This window comes from Bactrocera neohumeralis, chromosome 5, assembly GCF_024586455.1.
Source record: "Bactrocera neohumeralis isolate Rockhampton chromosome 5, APGP_CSIRO_Bneo_wtdbg2-racon-allhic-juicebox.fasta_v2, whole genome shotgun sequence".
NCBI classification, from domain to species: domain Eukaryota; kingdom Metazoa; phylum Arthropoda; class Insecta; order Diptera; family Tephritidae; genus Bactrocera; species Bactrocera neohumeralis.
Window position 1 is genome coordinate 42,934,453 of NC_065922.1, and position 25,741 is coordinate 42,960,193.

Consider the following 25,741-nt stretch of genomic DNA (forward strand, 5'->3'; position numbering starts at 1 on the left):
ATAGTCTACTCAAGCAAAACTAGAAGGCATGTTATGAGTGAATCCATATTATATTTCAAATTGATATTGTTTTCAATGTTGACTAAATCAAAATTGATTAAATTTTCGCTGAGATACATATGTATAGCTGAGTGGGGTATTATTTAAGATACAGATAAAGGTTCCTTTTACATACACGCATATGTTAAATTAAAATTTTCAGACATAAAGGGAAATTAGGGCGTGGAACGTGTGATTTCATTTCATATCAATGGTTCTTCGATTTAGAACATCTAACATGTATTCTTTTTCTTTATTGGCGTAGACACCGCTTACGCGGTTACAACTGCGCACCAGTCGTTCTCCTTCTTCGCTGTTTGGCGCCAATTGGAGATTCCAAGCGTGGGCAGGTTCACTGAAGGACCAAGTGGACGGAGTGGAGGTTTTCCTTTTCTTCTCCCGGCTTGTACTGCGTCGAATACTCTCAGCACCGGAATGTTTTCATCCATTCGGACGACATGACCTAGCCAGCGTAGCCGATGCCTCTTAATTCAATGGGCTATGCCAATGACTTCGTATATATTGTCAATGTCCAAATGACCATAAATCTTCCGCAGAACCTTTCTCTCAAAAACTTGTAGCGCCGACTCATCAAATGTTGTTATCGTCCATGCCTCTGCACTATATAGCAGGACGGAGATGATGAGTGACTTGTAGAATTTGGACTTTGTTCCTAGAGAGAGGACTTCATCTCAACTGCATACTCAGTCCAATGAAGCACCTGTTGGCTAGAGTGGCCGTGATCGTCATCGCTGTCTCTCAGACGAGGCTGTTGTTTCTTTTAATTGGCAGCGTTTTTTACATGGCGAATCCCAAACACAGCGTACAAGCCTGGTGAGGGATAGTTCGCCTTCTCACTTTAGCTCGCCTTCAAACGGATGTTTTTTGGCTACCCGGAGGATACTTGTTCTAAGACCGCAAGTCATGAGCAGCTTGAGCCATAGCTTCCTTCAATAAATTGAATGTTTTGTTCGTTGTATGGTATGTAACGCCGTCTTGTTAGAAACAAAAGTCGTTCACATCACACTCTCCAATTTAGAAACGAAAAAGGTACTTTTCGTGGCTCTATAGCGTTCCCCATTGACTATAACATTATTGTCAGCTTATTTTTTGAAGAAAAATGGGCCAATGATTTCCTCTGTCAAGATAGGAGGACACCAAATAGAGACGTTTCAGCAAGGCTTGTGAATCATTAGCACACTAAATGCGAAAATTTTGTTTATTAACGTACCAATTCAACCAAAGGTCAGTTTCATCGCTGAACAAAAGTTTCTTTTGAAAATTTGGGATCAGTGGCCATTACCTTTTGGGCCGATTCACTTAACGTACGACAAGTTTGAAGGTCGTTCGACTTCAATTCTTACTTGAGGAATTGGTTTTTGGATTGGATTTTGTAAACCAGCAAACCAAGCTTCTTCTGCGAAATCCATAAAGATAATGGGCACAGCTCAAATATTTGCGCATAAAGATGGAAGGATTCATTTCTTTCTTCTTTGAAACTATTATTGACAACAGAAGTAGCGTCTTTGAGTACGGCGTCTCTGAAGTTGCTCAGTATCCAGTGGAGTAAACGTGGTGCGAAGCTGATCCATGATTGCTCTAGCCTAATATGCGTTACTTCCAAATAACGGTTTCTACTTTGATCAATAATATAAATGGATGAAAAAGGGTTCGTTTCGATTGGTCTATGACATTGTGAATTGTGAATTTACTTGTATGAGCCCGAAAGTAAACAGCAGTTGACTGTATGAGTGTTTCAAAATGAATCGAATCTAAGAGAAGCTGTTCGCGTTGCCCCTTTCTTTTGGAGAAACTGGACATGTCACAACAACGCACACTGGTTCTGAGTGCTACATAATCATTTCTTTGCCAGTTGTCTTTCAAGAAATCAGGAGAACCAATCGCCGAAGACGGATCACTGTTCACCACGACAACGCTAGATCTCACACATCGATTGAAACAACTGACTTTTTCAGCACTCAAAACATTGATTATATGAATGATCCAACGTATAGTCATCCTACGTATAGTCCTGACTTGGCACCGTATGACTTATTTTTATTCACCGTTGTTGCGTGAAAAAGGCATGTTTTGCAGATATCTCAAACAAAGTGGTAAAAAGGCTTTTGGTTCCAAAGCATGCAAAAGTGTATAGAACTTTATGGAGAATATTTTGAAAAGCAATAAAGCGATTCTCGATGCTTAAAATTTTTTTTTGTTCTCGAATCCCGAAATATAAAAGGCGACCCACGTATTCGTTTAGAAAGCATTAAAAATTGGTCTACTCGTATGGTTTCCATGATATCATAACAGAGCGTAACTACTTCAAATTTGTGTTATAACCTCAGGAAAGCCATACGAGTATACACTAATACGCTACAACCCCATAGTGCAATCCAACTCAGTTTGTCTGTAGTCACGCGAACTAGTCTCTTAGTTTTTGAGGTCTCGATCTGAAACTTTCCAACAAAAAGTTATTTTTTTTTCATTACAATTGAAACTTTTTATTTATTTATTCATTTATTTTTTTTTTTTTTTGAAGACAATATTTATAGTTCTGCTAGAACTTATCATTTCAGCCAATATTAATCCTTAATTTCCGGCTAAAAATGAATTTTCAACAATTTTCTTTAACAAGAAGATAATTTTGAATAAAATATTGAAGCGACATGTATAACCTGTAACCTAACTATCTTAAACGCAGCTTCGTCAAGCGAGTTTTGAAAAAATTCTACAGCAATTTCTTGCCAAACAATCAGCGCTGACACAATTCAAACACGAACTCGCCGGTTAGCGCTGAAATTAAATCAAAATAAAGCGTGGAAATGTCCGCTCAACTGCACTCATATTTAGCTTGGCAGCAATTTGACTGCTCGCGTGTGGGACGTACCGTTCCCCTGACAACGTGTCAGGTGCTGACATGAAAAGGACAAACCATTCACTGTTGTAAATGGATAACTTTTTATTATTTCACACATGCAGCCTTGTCTGTCAGTCATTGGCTGCGGGCCCTGCTGGCGCATGTTAGCCAGCTCAGCGGCGCTGACTGTGCGTACATATGTATGTATGTCTCACATGCGTGTGTCACACTCTGCTGAGAAGACATTCGATTCATATGAGCGTTGGTAAACTAATACCATTAGTTACTGTAGCTTAGACCAGCCTTTCCTACGCCGCTGAGTCCATGCCTCACGCTTTCACTTCACTGCATCTCACTTCAATGCGCTTTACACACACACGAACGCACACACACACTAATGGGTTAGGTTTCTTTTATGTATGAATGTAAGTATGTAAGTGTTGATGTAACGTAGCTGCTTTAAATACGCATTTTCATTAATTCTCTGCAACATTGTCGGGCAATTTTTTCTCATCACCACACACCACTAATGAATGTTGTCATAACTTATGCTATTTACATGCTGATGTGTAGTCAAATGCGAAGGCGCGTGTGCGACATCTAACCCAACCCAATGCCGGCACAGCATTATCTTGTAGCCACCCACTCACAAGGCACTCGCACACATGCAAACCTGTGTAGAGCGCGTAGCACAACTGAAGTCACCTCCATGAAAGTGATCCTCCCGCATTGCTATGGAAACCTTATTTATTCTTTTGTACTCTTTTTTTCTGCCTTTCACTACTTTTTTATACTTCCTACGCCGAACACGCGCACACAGACACACTGACACACCGACACATGCACAAATTCCTAAGCTAACTAGAATAGAAGTATAAATTCACCATTCACCATTATACAATAGAAATAATGCAGTTTGCATAAAGACACGTACATACACACATATATGTACTGTACAAGCGCCAGTTGTGCGTATTGTATGTATGTATGTGTGTGCGTGTATGTGTGTAGTTGCCTAAGTACCATTAGTATTATAATAAATTCCTTTTGCTCCTCCTGCTCCCGCTCATGCCAATTGTGTGTTGTTATTGATGTGTGAACACCAACAAACCAAACCATGTGTACGCTCGCTCACTCTCTATATCGTCTCTCGTCTTTCGTCTCTCGACTGTGCTCTTCTGTTCTCTGCTCTGCTCTTATCCGCAGGAGATACCAATGCCGCACGCCAGCGATATTTATCACATCGATTCGTTCATCTGGGATGCACCCAAGACGGCGATATTCGTTGGCTTGCAAAACGATTACATGTCCGAGCACAATTGGCAATTGCACCAACAGCAACAACAGCAGCAACAGCAACAAGCCTATATGCTGCAGCAAGCCCTACAGTCACAGCCACACCCACATGGCAGCCAGCAACAACTCGACGACAATGGCAATTGTAACGGTCAAAGACAGATCCCCAGCCAAAGCCAGAGCCAGAGCCAAAGTAATGGCGACGGCAGCACCAGCGGCGGTAGCGGCAGTGGCAGTGGCAGTGGCAGCGGTAGCGCCTTCAACAGCCACTACAGCAATCATAGAGGCGGTGTCGGCGGCGGCGTTGGCGCCTACGTTGGCTGCCACACAGCAAGCAAACAGGATGGCAATGATAATTTATATATTCATGGCTTGAATTGTGATAACGCAAATGGTTCCTGTTCCGCATGCACTTACCAGCCGAACGTCGTCAATTTCAATGACGACGAATTCGTTATTGTAACTAATCGAAATGGCAGGGAATATCCGTTAGGCGGCGGCTGCGGTGCCGGCGCTTATCCGCCCGAACTTCTGGCCAATAGCTATGGTTATGATGTGACACCGGTTTCAACAGATTCAATTACTTCCTCTAAATCATCACCGACAACTGCCACCAACTAAGCCGACAAGACAAATCAAGCGCTCCGATTTACGCAATTGGGACGCAACACAAGTGTTAAATGCGGACGTAAAAAAAAAACGAAGGAAATTTAGAAATACGTATTGCTAAAGAAATTTAAAGATAACAAGTATAAGGAAATAAAGCAAACTTATAAAAAAAATATATGAAAAATATTTGAAAAAATTTAAAATGAAAAAAATTAAAAAAAAATTTTAAATAATTAAAGAAAAAATTAAAATTAAATATTAAAAAAATCTATTAAAAAAATTTAAAAAATTAAAAATAGTTAAAAAAAATTAAATATTAAAAAATCTAAAACAACAGTCGTTTTATAAGCCGTATAGCAATGAATTCTAAATTTAAAAATTGCGGTCAAAATTATTTCGCCTAAGCAAAAATCAGAAATTTTAAAATAAAAGTCTATGGAGATTGAAAAAATATAGAATTAAAATCCAAATAAATAAAGTAAAAATGAAATAAATATAAATAAAGTAATTCGTCGTATTTCGTATCGCAAAATACCACACTAACAACTGCCTTTTCATTGCTAACAGTTATGCTTTAGAGCACGAGGAGCTCAGCTGGCGCTATGTCACCACCACACAGATTACTTATACGCACTGACTAACTTTGTTATCGAACTAAATACAATTAAGCGTTTATTTTCTGTGCATACAAACTGGCATATATGTATGTATGTAATTACTAATATTTATGGTGTTTAATTTTATTAACTTTTTTCTCCCTTATTACAACAAATAATTTACAGTTACACTTTGAATATAACAAAAAATTACAAAAACACCTACAGCTATTTTAGAATATTTTAAGATTTCAGTTTATAAATAATTTTATATAAATCTACCAAACGTGTATATAATAGCATACATAACCGAAAAACAAAAGTTTAACAATATTATTCAATATATAATACTAGATTATTATCTAACATACATATTATATATATTTTTTAATATACATAAGTAACAGTATTAACGAATATATTAAGTTTAAGAGTAAATATTTCTAGATAATAATTAATTTTGCTCTAAATTAGTTTTATTTTTCTATAACAGAAATAGCAATCAAGCCAAGTAGCAAGAATTTCGTGGGTTATTATGAAAAGAGTAGACTAAAAGGCATCTTGCTTAATGGCAGAAAAATCTAATTTGAGACAAGCGAATTGATGGAGACCAAATGTCAAAATAATTCTGGGGTAATACTAAGTCCAGATTTTAAAGTTTAGTAAAGAACCAGATTTTATGCACTCAGCGTTGATTTTTCAAATGCCTTTTTGAATACCCTTTTTTGCAAATTTTTAAAGTACAACTAAAATTGTGATAGTTTTAGTAATATTAGTTTATACTTATTAGGTACTTAGGCAATAGTTAAGGTTCTACAATATGGTGTGCGTCTGTGCTAACTTATGAAGTCTTAATAGTTTTCTGCTCAGAGGTGCTGATGGATGTTATTATGTTACAAAAAGAAAATATGAGCTTAAGAAACTGTGAATTTTTGCTCATGTGGTTTGAGTTTTGAATACATGACTCGTCGAATCGAAGGTACTTACTTTATGTGTCACCTCTTTGGGATATTCTGTAGTACAGTAACCAGTTAGTGTAGATTGTGAAATCATTTTCTTGGAAGGAATATTTGTGAAAGGTATTATAGCATCGGTGTAACTAACGTTAACGTTCTATAAGAAAAGTACCTGGCAAGGGTATTAGAGTATCGGTTCAAACGAAGTTAACGTTCTATAACAATTATATTATTATAATTTTGGTGCAGCCAACTTACTTATTTTGCCCCTCTTTGGCTGCATGTCATTCATATTGACTAATTTGTTCTATATCTCAATAAATTTAGAAGAGGCCGTATAGTTTGTATGGCAGCTATAGTAATCTGATCTGAAAAATTTCTTCGTAGATTTCATCTGGCATAGACAATAAAAATTAAAAAGTTTCCCTTACAACCACTTGAGTTCGATCGTTCAGTTTGTATGCCATCTATTTGCTATAGTATTCCGATACCGGTAGTAGCAGCTTCTTGGAGAGAAGAGGACGTGAGCTTAATTTCAGATCGATGTCTCAAGAGCTGAAGGACTAGTTGGCGTATATACAGACAGTTAGACATATGTAGATACATGGTTAATTCGCTTCTGGTTGTTCGTAAATTATTTATATATATATATATATTGGGGTGTTTTTTTTTTTAAATATTAATTTTTTTCAGTCCCTTCATGAAATTTTCTTGGAAATACCCTAAAAAAAATCCCTGAAAATTTTAGCCCTTAATATTAACATTAAGAACTGGACCAAGGCATGTAAAAATTTTCCATAGAAAATACACTACAATCGTGATTTTTTATCTTTAAATTCCTACAGATCAGAGGTGTTTTATGGCATCGCTTTGACTTTAGACGCATATTTCTCAAAATTATTCACTCTACAAAAGTGCCCAGTGCAACAAAGTCATAACTCACACCAGCGAGGTAGTACGGGTCCCTAAACCTGGTTTTTCCACAAAATTCGCATTTTTTTGTATATACATATCTCGTAAATAACAAGAGCTATAAAAAAAATGTACATGTCAAATTTGTAGAAAATTTTATTTGCTATAAAAAAGGTCCGAGGTCAAAATCGCTATCATTAATACTTCTCGAGATATTCAGCTTTTTAAGTGAGGGCTTTAGTTTGATCATGAGTCTGTCGCACAACCTCTAGTGGTCCGACATCGTAAGTTCCAACAAATGAACAGCATCTGGGGGAAAAAGAGCCGTGTGCAGATTGATATTTCAATAACTGAGAGAAAAATTGGCATATGTATTAATGTACAGACGGATGGAGTTCCATGTATGAGGACAAGAAAAGGTGTATAGTGATACCCAGCATTTTTTAGAACGCAGCTTCCACATGTCCTGGGAACCACTACTAAAAGTTCAAAATGGTATTCAAGAGCAAGTAAGCATTGCTGTATGCCGATTTACCTCTTTATAAAGCTCCAATAATATGGCAACAGGACACTACTTCACACCAAATTTTTCTGAAATTGGTGGAGGAATTTGTATTTGCTACCCTTTTGCTTTAAGAATGGTATGTAAGGATATATATCAATATCATAACATAGTGGGAAGATATGTGCAAGGGAAAATATAAAGAATTTAAACACTTATATGTATTTGACATAAAGAAAAAGAAAGCAAAGGTCATTAGACAAAAAAGAGCATAACTTTTATGTAAACAACAGATTCCGACTTAGAGTTCGCTATATGTAAAGACAATATCAATAACTATATCAATTTAATGTGGTAGAACAAACTTTTCACAAGTTTTTGTGACTCTGGACTACAAAAGAGCGATGCGTTAAATCGGAGAATAATCAATCTGCAAGCTTTACTACAAATTCCTATAATGGTAAAGGCAATATATGAGTTCACACTTTCAATAAAACTATTAATATTAAGTGGAATTATAAGCTAATCTTCATTGGATAAATTAAAAAATATTTTTGCTTGCATCCATCACACCAACTACTAAAAAGATTCAGTAAAATTCGCAATTTCCATTTTCACTTAACATGATTGCTTATTTTCAAGTATGAAATATTGGATTAAATTCACTTCATTTCGCCTATATCCAGATTAAAGTTAACGGAAATTGCAGGGAAAATATGAACAGTTGCAATTGCATTTACTCCCGTTGGCATACCTATGTACAAGTATATATAGTACATATTTACAGAAAAGAAAACTACACAAACAAACATTTTGCAACTGCAACTTGTTGAGCCTTTCCGAAACAAATACCGAAAATGAACATTTGCAATTTCTGCTGCAAATAATTGTGCAAGCACATGTTGCATATGGGATTATTTAACCGTTAGAACAAGAAGGCTTCGATACTGGGATGGGTTGTGTTATTCTTCGTTTGTTCTGTAAGAAAAACAATTAAGCATTGATGATGATCAAGGAGAGGCCTAAGGAGATATATGATGTAAATTTTCTTGAGAGATAAATATTAATTTATGAAAGACAAAGACGCATACTGTACAAATGCGCATTATTAAGCTTAGACCTTGTTCATGTTTAATATGATGGCAGCATTAAAGCAGAAAGATCAATTAACAAAGATTAAAGAAAAATTAAGTTGTAATATTTCCGATTGGACACGAATTATAACAGAAATATTTTTGGAAAGGTTGCCACCTGTTTTAAAATTTGCTTCATAATCTGATGTTTAAAGAAATAGTAACATATGGCTTTCTAACAAAATTGGACTTGTAGTTAAAACTATTTTTTAAGGTTGCCACCTATTAAAAATTTTTAAAATTAAATAGATGGAACAAGTGTAATATTATAATATGGGCTTAAAGCTGAAATGATAAAATAAATCACAAGACCACAATGATGAATTCAGAACGGAAAGACTACTACTACTACTGAGAAAAGAGCGTTGCCAACTGTTTATGTTTTTTTCAGTGGTAAAATAGATTAAAAGACCTGGACATGATTCTAAACGCATTTGATATACAATGTATATATAATGTACGCACAAAAAATAATTTTCAGTCGAAACCTAAAACAGATCAAACCTGTCCTCGAATATTATTTTCAAAAACCTTGCTCAAAACCAATTTTCACGACGAAGTTTTTAAATATTAATAATAATTATGAGGTATTTATTAAAACTAAATTATTACATATTTTTGAAATTAATAATGTATATTGTAATTATTTTTACACAAGTCCTGAATCGATTTGGCTGCGGTTGATCAATAGCAGCACGCACGGTTTCAAACCAAGTATATTTTGAACATCTCCAAATTTCGGTGCGTTATTCGACAGACCGTCTTCTCCAAATCTGACTACAAATTGTAGTCCAATGTATTCAAACCTGAACTTTCAGATGGCAAATCCTCAAGAACAATGGTTATAAGCCACTGGTGGCCGTTTTATGCCTTATGCGGTAGAGCAGAATCTTGCTGGAAGATTCAATCTCTCAACTTGAGAGTATTGCTTAACCGCTTCACCACGCCTTCTATAACATCCTGCTAATATACTTTAGGCACAGTTTTAACCCCTTTTCCACAGAAGTGAAGAGTTGTAACGCCTTTACAGAACACCCATCGCCAAACCATTAAAGTAGCTGGATGGTCTAAAAATTGAACACTTGGAAAAATATTTTTTGCTCTTTAAATGTTATTGCGTAGATTTTGTCGTTTTGCTTATTAAAAACTTCTTCGGCAGGGAATTTTTTCATCTGTAAAATGGAAGATTGCCAGTTAACCAACGGTTGGCTTTCATGTGGAGATCATCTCGAAAATGTCTTGAAATTGACTGGTCGATATATCCAATTCCCTTGAAATAATTTTCTGTTTTCTAAGGGGATTTCTGCAAATGAAGAAGTCATTTAGGGCAACATTAATTCGGATGAAATAAAATTAAATAAATAAAATAAAAATTTTATATATTCAATGAATCGAAAGGGCAAGTATAGCGAGTGTTTCCTTTATAGTGAACAACTTTAGATCCTGGTGGCATCGTTTCTCACATAGAAAGGAGCCCCCATTATGTTACGCGGAACTTTATTTTGAAATACTTGAATTCGTTTTAAATTTGAATTCGTTGCACTGCCCCAGATTTGAATGTCATACGTCCAGATCGGCTTACCTTATAAATTAGCAACTTATTCTTCAGACTGACGAGGAATCTTAGCCTAAAGAGCCAGTATAGCAACGCCAACTTTAATCTTAGCTGAGTTATTTTTATTTTTGCGCGATCTTTCCAAGTTCTCGCCTTATCAATTATAATCCCCAAATATTTTGCGCATGTGTTTGTTAGTAACAGCTGACCATATAAAGCTACTTGAGGCCAAGTTTTTTGCTTGAGGGTATACAAGTATATTACTTTCGGTGTTGATTTCAATATTCCATTTGGTGAGCCACGGTGCTAGAGCATTCTATTGCATCTGCAGTTTTCCGGAAGCAGTGGTAGGGTTGCCACTTGTTGGTAGCACTGCAGTATCATGAGCATAGGTTGCTGTAGTTGTGGAGTCAGATTTGATCACCGAAGGTCTGCTGTATAAAGAATGTAGGGCACATAGTCCAGTCATTTAAGCTTAAATTAGGTAAGAATCTCGGAATTCGATATACCCATTTATATGTCTGTAAATACTTGTATCGAATTCCGAGGTGAACTTACTATAATGACTGGACTAACAGGGACCAGACAATGTCTTGGTATTCGCCAGCCCGAACTGGTCTCAAATCCGACTCAGCATCACGGCATCCTACGTAGAACGTCCAATTGTGCAAGTGAGACTTTAGCAGCAAATAATAAGGTATTGGTAGTTTTTCGCTTTAATTTAAATATTAGGCCTAGATGCCAGACTCAAGGAACATAGCAGATCAGTTTTTATTATTTTCCATAGCATTGGTTATAAAGTTTTGTGTGGAGCAAACACCCCTGCTGTTTAAATTATTATTAGACATCGGCTTATTGTTTTGCCTAATCGCATTCCAAAGATTGTTTGCTGGATCTCCTGGCATCGCAGCAATCACGCCTTTAGGGACTTATTGCGCAATTTCTAGAGAACATGCTTCAGCTTTTTTGTGGACCGGTTGAGACGTGTTTTGTCATTAAAATTTATACCAACTTGCCAGGCATACCGAAAACGTCTCTTCTGTCTGAGCTTCATCACTACCTCATTGGACCAGAGTTGTCTGTCCCGCTTGTGGGCGCTCTGTGTGGCTACCTTCTGGTGTACTTATGTAGGCCGCATTGTGCATGCTTCTGGTCAAGATATCCGCAGCATAATCCATATCTGCCTCAAAGGTACTTTTTTCTGAACATTTTCACTTACTATATGCAGTGTAAAGTTTGTAACAGAATTTATGGCAAGACCAAGTATATATAATTTTCATTTCGAACCTAGTTATATATATGTATATACTATTTACCCATAATACTAAACTTATTTAGCAAAATATAATTTTTTCAACAAACTAATATTATAGCTTTAATAATAGTTTCAGGATAGCTGTTAATATATACCTAATTACATATATAATTTACTAATACAAGCCCAAATTCCTGGATCCATAAGGATTTTAATCAAATATACATATGTACATAGATATACGAGTATATAACGGAGAATAAATTTTAGCAAAACTAACATTTTCTCATATTACCAATACTATATTCTAGAGTAATTAATATTATATAACAATAACAAAAACCAATATGTTTATCCTTATGTATATATAATATATATATCTATATACTTGTAAGTGCGTTTTGCAATGGTTAACTCCTCCTCTGTTTGCTCCTAACAATATTGTTACCGAATGTCGAGTACAGTTATTTAATATAACATAAGAACAACAAAACAAAAGAAAGAATTTCGCCTTCACCAAAGAAGTAGCACATATTTAGACTGCTTGGTTTGAATTAAATTTGCAGGAACACATACGCCAGTCGAAGGAGAGCAAACTGAACGAGTTGGGCCGCAATTCGAAGGCGCGCTCAAGGGAGAATTTATCGAGCACAATGCCGAGGTAAGTTCCTACAAACACATGACGGCGCAAATATGCCGTTATGTGCGATTGCAATTTGTAATATGCAATAACGCGCACGCATTGTTGTTGCGCATGCAATGTAATGCATTGTAATGCAATTTCTAGCGAGTACATGGCTAACTGACACATTTACCCCTCACTCTCTCCGCAGACCCAAGCATTCGCAGACATCGTTGCAAATACTTAACGACGCATCGAATCGCTATTATCGCGAGGTGGTGCCCATGTCGCGCGCCAGCAGCAAAAGCGATCTCAAGGAGCGTGAACACAGCATTCTGCGGCAACGCAACGACATCGTGGTGCAGACGAGCTTCTGCGTGGATGACAACAGCTCCGAGGCGACGGTGGAGGCAGCGTTGGCGGCAAATGCCTGCGATATGGGCTGTCAGACGCGGTAAGACAACAGACACGAACATACATACATAATAATAACAACAATAACTGTAGCGGTAATGGAAACTTACACAAATCCACACACACGTACAGGCGCACTTGCATATTCATATGCTTAACAGCATATTTGCATATTTGCACACTTGTCCCCAATGTTTGTTTAGCAATCAATGAGTTTCTCATGTCTCTGCTTGCAGCGAATCGCTCTTCGCCACACCGCTGATGCACCAGAACTCGATGGGCTCGCTAAAGGACAAGGCCAGTCTACATTCGCGTTCACGTTTCTCCACATTCGGCTACGAGACCGCACAGCCGACGCCACCACCACCATCGCAGCAGCCAGCTAGCGCCCGTGGCGGCCAACTAACGGGACTAAATATACGCGACGCGCGGGAATATATTGAGATGCGCGAACGACATCCCGGCCCTAAGCCCAAAATGCCGCATATGCATCGCATGGATGCACTGCCGCCCACACCGCCCACGCCAGCTGCGCCGGCCGAGATGTGCCACCATCATCATCAACATGCCGCACACACGCATGTACACACGCAACAACAACAACAACAATCGCAGCCGCAGCAGCAGCAATCACGCCAGCAATCAGCACAGCAACAGCAACAGTTGTCGATGCAGCCATCCAAGGAGAGTGCGGGCGGCGGTGGCGGCGGCAGGTCAACCGCGGCAGCAACAACAACAGTAACCACGGCGACATCAGCTCAGGGAAAAGGCAAGCCAAAGCTAAGTCAATCGACAGCTTACATAGACATTAGGAATTCAGCGCCGGATGTCATCATAATGACATCACATTGACATTTAAGTAACTCAGCGAAAATCACGCCATATCCACATGGGAGCGCACAACAGCAACAAAAACGCATTAGCACACTCGAGCGACTATGGGAATGTGCTGGCAGCAGCAAAACGGCCAACGTCGGTGCTACGGAGCGCGAATTTGAGTGAAAAACGCACACGAATGAGCAAGTCATTTGGTTGGGCAAAGCTTTTAAGCGCACGGATGTGCCGACACATACCCAAACACACACATATGCTCAATGTTGGCAGCTTGAAGTCACACAACTTACCTTATTAAATGCTTGATTTGCGAAAGGTTATTCGGCGCAATTATATTGAGGTTATGTTGGCGCAGGAAATCGATGAATTTCATTTCGCAACGCTTTAATATCAACAAATATGTATTATTAACCGAAAATATGTAACGAAGTTCAATTTTTAATCTAACACTGGCTCCTTAAGCTTAATTTCAAAGCAAGTTTTAATTCAATTAATCGAGATTATTCGGTTCATGTTTAGATTACTTGGCGGATTACCGTGTTTTACAATATCTAGTTGGTATTAAAAAAGGTAATTAAGTTTTAATTTATATAAATAATTAATTAAGCAGCGATTGTCTAAATTATCATAAATTTTCAATATCAAAATTATATGACGAACTCTATTTTATAGATTTTAGTGGCAGAAGAAAATAATTAACAATTTTAGACAAAATTTATATCGATAAACAGAGTCTGTCAAGCTGATGATTTTTAACACCTATACCACAAAATAACAGTAAATATCTACGTTAAAGCTTTCTTAAATTGTCGGCTGAACTTCGTCTCTCAATTGTGAAATTCCTCTGAGTAACTGTTGAAATTTTATGCGTAGTTTTTTCCTGCCTTTAAGAAATACTTTTTTTTAGCAATGAGAAAAAATAGTAAGACTTTGTTCATAATTCTAAAATTCTTAATTTATTCTTCAAAATCCACCCTCGGCTCCATTAGACTTGTGCTAACAAAACTAACAACAACATCCAATCTTCGAAACATTTGTTAAAGACAATTTCCGGAAAAACCTGCAATGCGCGTAGCGATTCAGGTTTAATGTCTTCAATTGACTCAAAACGGTTTCCCCGGAGCAGTCGTTTGAGTTTGCTGAATAGCCATAAGTTACACGGAGCTAAATCAGGCAAATACGGTGATTGCGGCACGATATTAAGTAGTTGAAAATTTAGAGAAAAACTCACGAGGTACCAATGCAGTATGCAACGGTGTATTATCGTGCTCAAAAACCAGGAGTTTTCGGGCCATAATTCCGGCCACTTTCGACGAATAGCTTCGCGCAAACGACGCATACCATTGAAATAGTATTCCTAGTTGACAGTTTGGTTGGTCGGAAGGAATTCGGAGTGTACCACATGTCGATAATCGAAGAAAACTCCCAGCATATCCTTGACTTTTGACCTGCTTTGACGTGTTTTTTCGGCATCGGCTCACCATTGCCAAAATCTTCGGCCGATTGATCGTCTGTTTCCGGGTTGAGGTATAGCTACAAGACCCATCGCCAGTAATGATACGTTTCGTGGCATTCTGGTAGTGAGAAATCATTGTTCCATAGATGTTTTTCGAGAAAATTGAGTGATGTTGAAATCAATCGTGCTTTCACTTTTCTTAGGGCAAAATGATCTTTCAAAATGGTTTTAACTGATCCTTCCGATATTCCAAGGATGCAAGTAAGTTCTCTGACCGTCCTAGACGCGGTTCGTCGTCAACTCGTTCTCGACCCTCTTTGAATAATTTTTACCAATCAAAAACACTTGCTCGTGACAAACAAGTATCACTGAAGTCATTTTTTAACATTCTGAACGTTTCAAAAGTTTAATGGAACTTCTTCACTCATCGTAAAAATCGCCGAATGCACTTTATATACTAAACACTAATGGTTATTATACCCAGAACAGGGTATATTAAGTTTGTCAAGAAGTTTGTAATACAAAGAAGGAAGCGTCGGAGACCCTATAAAGTATATATATAAATGATCAGTATGTTGAGCTGAGTCGATTTAACCATGTCCGTCTGTCTGTTTGTCCGGCTATCTGTATATATACGAACTAGTCCCTCAGTTTTTAAGAAATCGTTTTGAAATTTTGTAAACATCATTTTCTCTTCAAGAAGCTACTCATTTGTCGGAGCTGCCGATATCGGACCACTATAACATATAGCTGCCATACAAACTGAACGATCTGAATCAAGTTCTTTTATGGAAAGCTTTCACATTTGACAAGATATTTTCACGAAATTTGGTATAGATTATTTTCTAAAGCAACAATCTAATCTCCTAAGAAATTTTTCAGATCGGCTTACTATAGCATATAGCTACCATACAAACTGAAGGATCGGATTCAAGTTTTTGTACGGAAAACTTTTTCATGTGATGAGTTATCTTCATCAAATTTGGTATGAGTTATTGTTTATAGAAATAACATAATATCGAAAGAAATTGTTCAGATCGGCTCCCTATAGCATATAGCCATACAAACCGAACGATCGGAATCAAGGACTTGTATGGAAAACTTTCGCATTTGACGTGGTATCTTCACGAAATTTGACGTGGATTACTGCTTAAGATAATAACATAATCTCCGAAAAAATTGTTCAGATCGGATTACTATAGCATATAGCTTCCATACAAACTGGACACATAGTTACTAAAAAGTATATTAGCTTCGGTGCAGCCGAAGTTAACGTTTTTTCCTGTTTTTATGTGACATTTGGCATAGGTGTCACTAACAGTCATACGAATCTAGAAAGAAAACATTACTTACTTTTTTTTCGCGACAAAAAAGTTTTAGTAAGCTCTTAGTTTGAAATCTTGAGTTAAAATCAATAAAACTTCATCCACAGAGAAGGCCGGAACCACTGCAGCAGTGAGTACCTATTTCTTAGCGTCTTGTTTTCATAAAAAATTAGAAGAATTTTAAAATATGTTTAAATACACACTGAAATATAAAACAATTTATAAAGTAGGTGTGGCTCTTGTTAAGGTATTCTTTCTTGCATCTGCTAACTTTGTTGTTGCCTTTTAGTGAAATTTTTTTAACAACATAAGTAGCAAGCAGATAAATGACGAATCGAAGACAGCTAAATATTCGCCACTTTTTAACGCGGCATGTAAGTGCGAACCTAAATTGAACTACAAGGTCTGTCGCAAAAGAAACAGAACTTTTTAAATATAACTGTTTCTGGTGGTGCCACCTATTGGTGGGTGTATGAAATAAAAAGTTTGATTTCTTGTTGACATTTCTTAAACATTTTAAGAAAATTGGATAACTACAATCGTTGTTATCGATCAAAAAGTGACAGCAGCTTTTGGTCATCGGTCGTAAAATGCATTTTGAACAAAGAGCAAATATTAAATTTTGTTTTAAACTTGGGAAAACGTTTACTGAAAGATTTCAAATGATGAGAAAAGTTTATGGTGATCAATGCCTATCCCGTAGTAATGTGCATGAGTGGTTTAAGCGATTCCAAGAAGGTCGTGAGACCTCTGTGACGATCAGACAGAAGTCAAAAATAAATGCTTGTTTTTACGATTCCGCCGAGAGTTCGTCCCACCTGGTCAAACGATTAATGCTGTGTTTTACCTTGGTATTATGGAGCGTGTTTTGTCACGCATTCGTCGTGCTCGACCACAATACCTTGAGGCAGGGTCCTGGCGCCTGAAAAATATTAATTTTTTGTTGTTTTTTTTAACAGTCCTATTTCTTTTGCGACAGACCTTGTATTACGCTAATCGTTCCAAGCATGGAATGCACTAGCTCTACGCCTTTTACGTAAACTAAAGTTTCTCTCGCTATAACTATATATATATTTAACTTATTTATCTTCTATTCTTCTTATCTTATCTTATCTTATCTTCTTCTTCTATTAATAATTTAAAATTATATGAGAAATGTTTGAATATCAGCGCGATCAGCCAAAAGGGGGTCATACACATATGAATGAGCACTCTTTTGACCTACTAAATTTTTACTAACTCAGCTATTTCATTTTCCTAGGTCAAACATACATATGTATTAGAGTGAGTCAAAAAACGTTTTAAGAAGACAATGACTTCCTCAAATGCATGGTACATCCAAGCAAAATAAGAAAGTACTACTGTGTTATTTATATATGATAAATACATAGGAAATCGTAAATTACAATGCGCCACCTGTTCATATTATTCTCCAAAGCTGAAACTTTACTAGCATTCTTTACGTCACTTCGGACGATATTTTCAGGGTATTCAGGAAAACACTAAACGGTTTTTGGCCCGCTCTAATATGTACATATATACATTTCATTAAAAAAAATCAAGTTGGGTTACTTCTACGGTAAATTAATCATATAAAACTACAAATACATATAACATAGTACTCGTAATGTCATAACATAGCAACTAATATGATATTCGTAAAAAGTTAACTTATAGTGAATTTTCGAAGTGGTTTTTTTAAATAAAAAAAAACTTTCTACGAAATAAAAACAAAATTTAGTGAAATATAATAAATATAAAATAACTATAAAACATAATTTATAACTTTAAGAAGTCAAACTTTCACTAGCTAACACAGAATTTCACAAACATAGCAAAATTATGAAGAAATAAGCATAATAATTATTAATATCATTTTATACAAAAAAAAAAAACAAATAATAACAAAACTCTAAATAACGTTACACTAATTAATGCAGAATAATGCAGCGGAAAATTTAGAAATTTACAAACTTTTTTAATACCGCAGCTATCACGTGACACTTGTATTACTTTGACATATTTACACACTTTTGGTTTAGAGTTTAGTTGTTTAGTTGTTTACTTGTTTTTTGTTAGCTCAGCATTTATAAAATGATATGAAAATATTAAATTGTAATACAAAACATTTACACAAACAAATATGTGTTTGTGTGTGTGTGTGTAAATAAATGTTATGTCATATGTTATGTAAATATGTGTACATGAAAATAGTGGAAATGCATAAATCGCAAAACTTGTAAATTTCTCTTAGCGAATTATTGAGTTGAACTCCCTTAGAATAACTGTTAATAGCAACATGATTTCAAATAGAAAATAATCATTATAATTCTAAATAATTGAAATTAATGTATGTGGTGTGTAATTAAAAGATTTGCACAATGCTACACATAAGAATAAACAAACAAACATATACACATTTGTAATAACAACCGTAACTTAGCCTAATACATATGTATAACATGTATATATGTATGTATGTGCATGCTATATGCATATACCGTAATAAAAACTGTGTAAAATTAGCGTTTGTTAAAGTGCGATTCTATTTTGAATAAAAAACTATGAAATGTCAAAGTTTCCTAATTTCACTTTTGGGGATTATGGTCTAAATTAAGTAATTTTTTATACCCTGAACAGGGTATATTAAGTTTGTCAAGAAGTTTGTAACACCCAGAATTAAGCGTCGGAGACCCTATAAAGTGTATATATAAATGATCAGTATGTTGAGCTGAGTCGATTTAACCATGTCCGTCTGTCTGTCTGTCCGTCCGTCCGTCTGTATATATACGAACTAGTCCCTCAGTTTTTAAGATATCGTTTTGATATTTTGCAAACGTCATTTTCTCTTCAAGAAGCTGCTCATTTGTCAGAACGGTCGATATCGGACCACTATAACATATAGCTGCCATACAAACTGAACGATCGGAATCAAGTTCATGTATGGACAACTTTCACATTTGACAAGATATATTCACGAAATTTGGTATGGATTATTTTCTAAGGCAACAATGTAATCTCCGAAGAAACTGTTCAGATCGGTTGACTATAGCATATAGCTGCCATACAAACTGAACGATCGGTATCAAGTTCTTGTATGGACAACTTTCACATTTGGCAAGATATATTCACGAAATTTGGTATATATTATTTTCTAAAGCAACAATGTAATATCCGAAGAAATTGTTCAGATCGGTTGACTATAGCGTATAGCTTCCATACAAACTGAACACATAGTTACTAACAGAAATGCACCTGTGAAGGGCATTTAGCTTCGGTGCAACCGAAGTTAACGTTTTTTCTTGTTATATCATCACAAAGGTATTTTAGTGATCATTTGGACGCTTATACAGCTTGTTTAGAATACATAATAAACTCGGGCCTGATCGAAGGTTTTTTTTTTTTTTTTGCAAAATTTCGATTTTTTAAGACCAATTAACTGTTGATTTTTTCCCAAAAATTTCCTGAGGCCGACATTTTGTTAATTTTTGGAAAAAAAAATCCTTCGATCAGGCCCAAGATTATCTATTTATAAAACCAATTTGTTTTGTCTTATTGATTTTATATGAATCTCCAAGGACTTATGGTTGTCACCGCAAGTACCTTTTTTTGGAACTGGGTCAACACAAACAACTATAACTTTGGAAATTAAATTTTTTTTTTTTTGAAATTTTCGTGACTTCAAGTCAACACATTCTATAATAATGCCATATTACTACTTTTATAAAATAACACGATTTAAAAGCAAAAAAAAATACTGAAAATTCTCATTTTTTCGTGCCTCTGACTACCCCTGATCCCTTAAAAAAGTGGTCTTAATCTACCTACATTTATATTGATTTGTTAGTGAAGTATGTATGTATATTTTAAGCTTCACATTAACACTTTGTAAAAAACCGACTTGTAAAAATTTTTCACCGGAAAAATTATCTTCCAAGCGGAAGTACTAGATAAGGAGAAGGCCTGTTCTATTGCTCATTTACGAGAGAATACACAACGCAACTTTATATATGGACAACTCGGCAGCATTGCTATCCTTGTCGACACCCCAGATAAATTCCAGCGTAGTCAACAACTGCAGGACAGATTTAACTCCACTTGTTCATAATTTAGGTTCCCAATCAAAGGAAACTTTTCGGCAACGAAAAAGCAGACCAAGAAGCAAATAAGAGCTTTATCTCCATTTCGAACAAATATCTCGAAGCAGAACTCAATAACAAGTTGCGAGAAAATAAAGCAGATATAACCAATATATGACAGAAAAAGAACCAAGGACCTACTACTTGGGATCAGATATAATATAAGTATATATACATTTACAGCGCCAATAACGGGGTACTGGTCTTTAGTAGAGCATGCGCTAAAAATGGACCTCGATAATAACAATATTTGCTGCAGCTGCAAGCTAGAAAGGAATAAGAAACGGGTTTTCACTTTTTCTGTGAATGCCTAGCTCTAGCACAAACCCGACTCAAAATAATTGAAACGCATCAGGCGCCAAACCTCGAATGGTTGTCCACAAAAAGCATAACGTATGCGAGTAGAGCACCAAATGGTTTGAACACAGTGACGAAACGTGATTGTAAGATTATAAGGTCCTTCAATAGTGCGCATCAAGCACCATAGTGACAGCACTCCTACCTACCTACCTACCGGAAAAATTAGCAGTCAACCTTTTATAAAACTTCGAAACAATAAAAAAGAAAAGAAAAACTCTATCTTCGGCCCAAGGTGCATCTCTTAAAACATGTACCATACAACTAAATCTGAAAACGTAGCCGTCATAGCATGGCTTGTATCGAACGGATAACGTTTTGGTAGTTCTTTCTAGCTATGTTGTTTAGAAAATAGATATTTTATGAATTAGCTTTTTTAAGTCGGCTAAGCCAGTGTTGGCTACGTCTCCTAATTCGCAGAAGGTTAGACTCCTGAGATGTTTCAACCTATCTTGCAAAGGCTGGATAATAGAGGAGAAAGTATCAACGTTTACAGGATATGAAGGGATTGAAGAAGGTGAGAATTTCGGCATGTGCATATTCGGACCCATTTATATGCGCGACTTCCCAGAGCTTTAGAGCTCATTTCGCAGCAATGTCCCTGCCGGAAATATCCACGGGTGCTATGTAAATGGCGTTAAGTGCTATATATCTGTGTATACACTGCATCAAATATCAATGAGAGCCGCTCTTTGGACACATTTAAGCTTCTTGGTGAAGAAGGGTACCTCATCAATAATTGATTTTAACCTATTTTTTATGTATGTATATGAGCAAGTGGTTAAAATCGGGGTATAAACCAGGCATTAATGAGATTTAAGGTACCATACCCTCATTCATCATCATTTAGTGTTTCTGACGTTTTTTTGTTATTCCGTTAAACTTTTAGTGATTTTCTAACCTTTTTTTATTTATTATCCATTTCCACGCCAAAAAAAATAAAAACGAAAAATAGCTAAAAGTTATAAAACAAAAATAGTAGGGGGGGGGCCAACAAAAAATGAACTTCCGAATTACATATAAATCTTTATTTATGGCTTAAACCTACAGATAGATTTATCTAAGATCTAATCCCAACAGTAATATCTTCAATACACAACAACATTCCTTTATTTCAGATTCTAACATTAGTAAGAGATCAATAAATTCAACTCAACTTGGGAAATACAAGTATCGTGTGAGAAAAGACTCAGCTAAAATAAATATTACAGAAAAGAGAACTACTCACATTTTTAGCTTTGTATGATTATGAACACCAACTCTCATATTCTACACCAATACAGTCAACTTTATGACGAAGAAAAACAACTAACAAAGAGTCCAATACTAACTCAAAATACTATTCCAAATTGGAGAACTCTACTACTAAAAAGAAATCTAAAAACCCCTGACACCATAGCCAAAAACATCCAATTGCACTTTTAAGTTATTTTCTTTTACAATTTGATGTTTTTTAAGAAAAACGTGTACCATGATATTATTATATGAAAACTATAACCCTTCTGAAGCCAACAGTTTTTCCCATCTTTATGGCAATTTCGCCAAAGAAACTTCACCGGCTTGGCGGTCAAGAATGAATCAATCCAATATTTAATACCCTGTTTTGATGTGAAACGCATTCCGGTAAGGGCGTACTGCAACAACCGGAACAAATGGCAGTCGGTAGGAACAAAGTCTGGGCTATAAAACGGGTGAGGCAAAACTTCCCAGCCGCTGCGTTCCAAATTTTGTTAACCGGTTTCGCGCTTTTAAATCAAGCAAATCACTTTTGCAACATTCACTCGGCTAAAGCTTGTTCTCAATAAGCTTCCGCCAAAATACGATGAATTTTGGCTGAAGTTTTCGTCATATAAAAATGATGAAGAAGAACCCCCGTAAAAAAATTCTTTCAGATACAAAGTTCGAAATATTTGGGCAAAAAAAATTAGTGCTGATAAAGCTTCAAATAAATGACTTATGCTGAAAATATGCACGCATGCTCGGAACAATACAATAATAATAACTAAAGTTATGTAATTACGGACCCAATAGAAATAAATTTACATGAAATTAAAAGAAATTTAAACATCGTTTAAAACCTTAAGTAATTTAAAGTATATTCAATCGTTCATTTATCTATTTTATTATCCAATATCATTTTATCCGCAATAATACATTTAACTTAACTTTAATGAGCACCAAAGGCGTATGAAGAAAGGAGCCGCCCCGCTGTGTAATGTGAAACTTACAACTCGCAGAGACCCAAAAAGCTTCCAAAAATATTCTTATGCACTTAAGACGTTATGACTGATCGAAATGTAATAAATTTAAGTTGAGATTGGGAAACTTAATAAACTCCCACATTAAGAGACCCTAAAATCAATTACAAACGTTATGAACCATCGCATTAATGGAAATAATTAAATAACAATGCAACCATTCACACGACGAACGCAAATTGTCATGAGTATGTCTAAAATTAAACATTAACTCAAGTGCGACGAAAACAACAAAGCAAAAAGCGAGAAATGAATGTGTCAAATTTAATTACTCAAAGCCTTTTTAAACTGTAATTGACAGTGGCGCATCATAATACTTACAGAGATCGCATTTGCTTAAATGTTATTGAGGCACATTAGGGTGGTTGCTGCAATGAAAAATACTTAATTTTTGCAAAATGTATGATTGGAGGAGAAAACAAAATAATAAATGGTGGTTGCAAATATGTATTTTTGGCGACATTATCACAACTTTGTTAAGGGGGTATTCTGGTCTAGAAGCATGAATTTCAGGTAATTTTTAAAGTGTCGTAAAAAAAAAGGCAATTAATATTTTTACTATCCATTTTTTTTTAGTTATTTGTTAATTTTAGAAGAGTACAGAAAAAAATTAAAAACTAAAAAAGTAAAAAATTTCAAAAATTATGAGCTGACGAAGTGGGGGGTCTCTAAAAATTTCCACGTGACCATACTCATGATTTCAACCCTCCTAGCTATCTGAAACCAAAAAATATAGATTATTAATCTAGAATAATGTCGCAATGGCCGGAAAAAAAGTTTTTTTTCGCAAAATGGCGACTTCCTTGAACAAAAAAGTTTTTTTGGACTACTTTTTCTGACTAGTTCGAATTTTTAAAAATAATAAAAATAAAAATTTGGGGATGGGGCTAGTTCCAACCATAGACAAGCCTATAAAGGAGACTCTATAAAAATTTCAAGTAAATCGGTCCAGTAGAACCTGAGAAATCGTGGGTATCGTTCCGAAAAAGTCAGTTTTGAGAAAAACGCGTTTAAATTTTCGCGTAAAGTCTTTTGTTCGATTAGTTCCGGCCGAACCAGTTTGGATGCCGAATCCGAAAAATGCCTATATCTCCGAAAATAATTTGAATTTTGAAAAATCCTCTTATACACATAATCGTATTCTTGAATAGTTAAACTTTGAAAATATAAAAAAAAATTTCGATTTTTTTAAATTTCTAGACCAGAATACCCCCTTAAGGTGTTTATTAGGTGTGGTCAGCATTGTAATGAAACGATAGGTTGATAGATGAAAATATGAAAAGTTTCTTATGAATCAGTCCACATGCCTCGTATAACTATATTCGTGCGGTTTGCCATGCAACTTTATTATTATTCATTGTTCCAATATTCCGAACATCCGCCGTAAATCGTCCTTTTCAGTATATGACATTGATTTGAAGTGGAAACAATTATATATATTTTCCTTCCAATATGTCGAACTTTGTGGCTAAAAGTGCTTTTAATGGAGTTCTGTTACATTATATTAATATGAAGAAATCTTCATCCAAATGTTTTCGTATTTTGATGGAACTTTATGCTGATCATGCTTTAGCTGAGCGAAGTGTTTTGCATAATTTAAAAGTGGTAATTTTGGCTTGGAAGACGATGAACGTTCTGGGCGTCCAAAAAGTTTGAAAAATACTCTATGAAAATTGTTGCCAAACACAAGAAGAACTCGTAGAATCTTTGGTGGTTTAATACTCAAACAACCATTTAGAAACCTTTAAAAGCGACATTCGCTACCAAGAAATTTAGGTTCCATATGAATTGAAGCCAAGAAACGTTGAAAGATGATTTTTCCAGTCATGCTGCTGACACGCTATAAAAAAGTTATTTCTGCATCGACAAATGTATTCATAACAGCAATCCTAATCGCAAAAAATCATATGTGAAACTTATACGAAGCTTTTAAACCCGTGTAACCTTATCCAAGGTTAAGGTTCACATCGATACAGGGTATCAAGAACTTTTTTCATTCATTCTTGACTGTCAAGCCGCCGAAGTTTTTTTGATGGAATCCACAAATTACCTGAAAGATGGAAACATGTTATAGCTTCGTCAATGCTGGAGGGTCATGTGTTGGAGGGTGGATCCATGTGTAGAAGGTCACGCAAGTGAGGAAAGTTCTGTGATCGCCATTCACTTGGGAGTGGTCAGAAACGGTTCCTTTACATATGGCTCAAGCAGCCCACGACTTCCGGCCTTGGACCAAGTAGCCTCTCGGTAGGCAAAGAACATCCATTTGAGCACGAGCTAAAATTTGAAGGTGAACTATCCCTACCCAGGATTGTGAGCTTAGTTTAAGACCCGCCACGTAAAAAGCGCCTCCAATTAAAAGGGAACAACTGCCTCGGATGAGAGACCCCCTTTTTGATGCCGACCACGGCAAAGACATTAAGAATTACAACTTAAGGGCAGCACCTGAAATGTCCGGTCCCTTAATTGGGAAGATGCCGCTGCCCAGCTGGTTGATGTTCTCATAGGAGTAAAGGCTGACATCACCGCCGTCCAATAAGTGTAATGGACGAGACAAGTACTGAGGCAAGTAGGTCCTTGTGGCATTTACACATAGTGGCCAATATACGCACCAGCATCTGTGCAG

At 36.0% G+C, this 25,741-nt stretch overlaps 1 protein-coding gene across 4 annotated transcripts in view; it reads left to right on the forward strand.

Annotated features, from left to right (window-relative positions):
- Window positions 1-25,741, forward strand: part of LOC126760570 (uncharacterized) — a 439,995-nt gene that overhangs the window by 73,760 nt on the left and 340,494 nt on the right. For 2 of the 4 annotated variants that reach the window (XM_050476300.1, XM_050476301.1), the window contains 3 exons: window positions 12,280-12,374; window positions 12,547-12,789; window positions 12,986-15,618. In XM_050476300.1, the coding sequence (XP_050332257.1) occupies window positions 12,280-12,374; window positions 12,547-12,789; window positions 12,986-13,601 (954 nt within the window). In that variant the 3' untranslated portion in view covers window positions 13,602-15,618. Of the gene's footprint in view, window positions 1-4,105; window positions 5,030-12,279; window positions 12,375-12,546; window positions 12,790-12,985; window positions 15,619-25,741 lie in introns of those variants that run through there. The other 2 variants (XR_007667221.1, XM_050476302.1) reach the window with 2 other exon arrangements.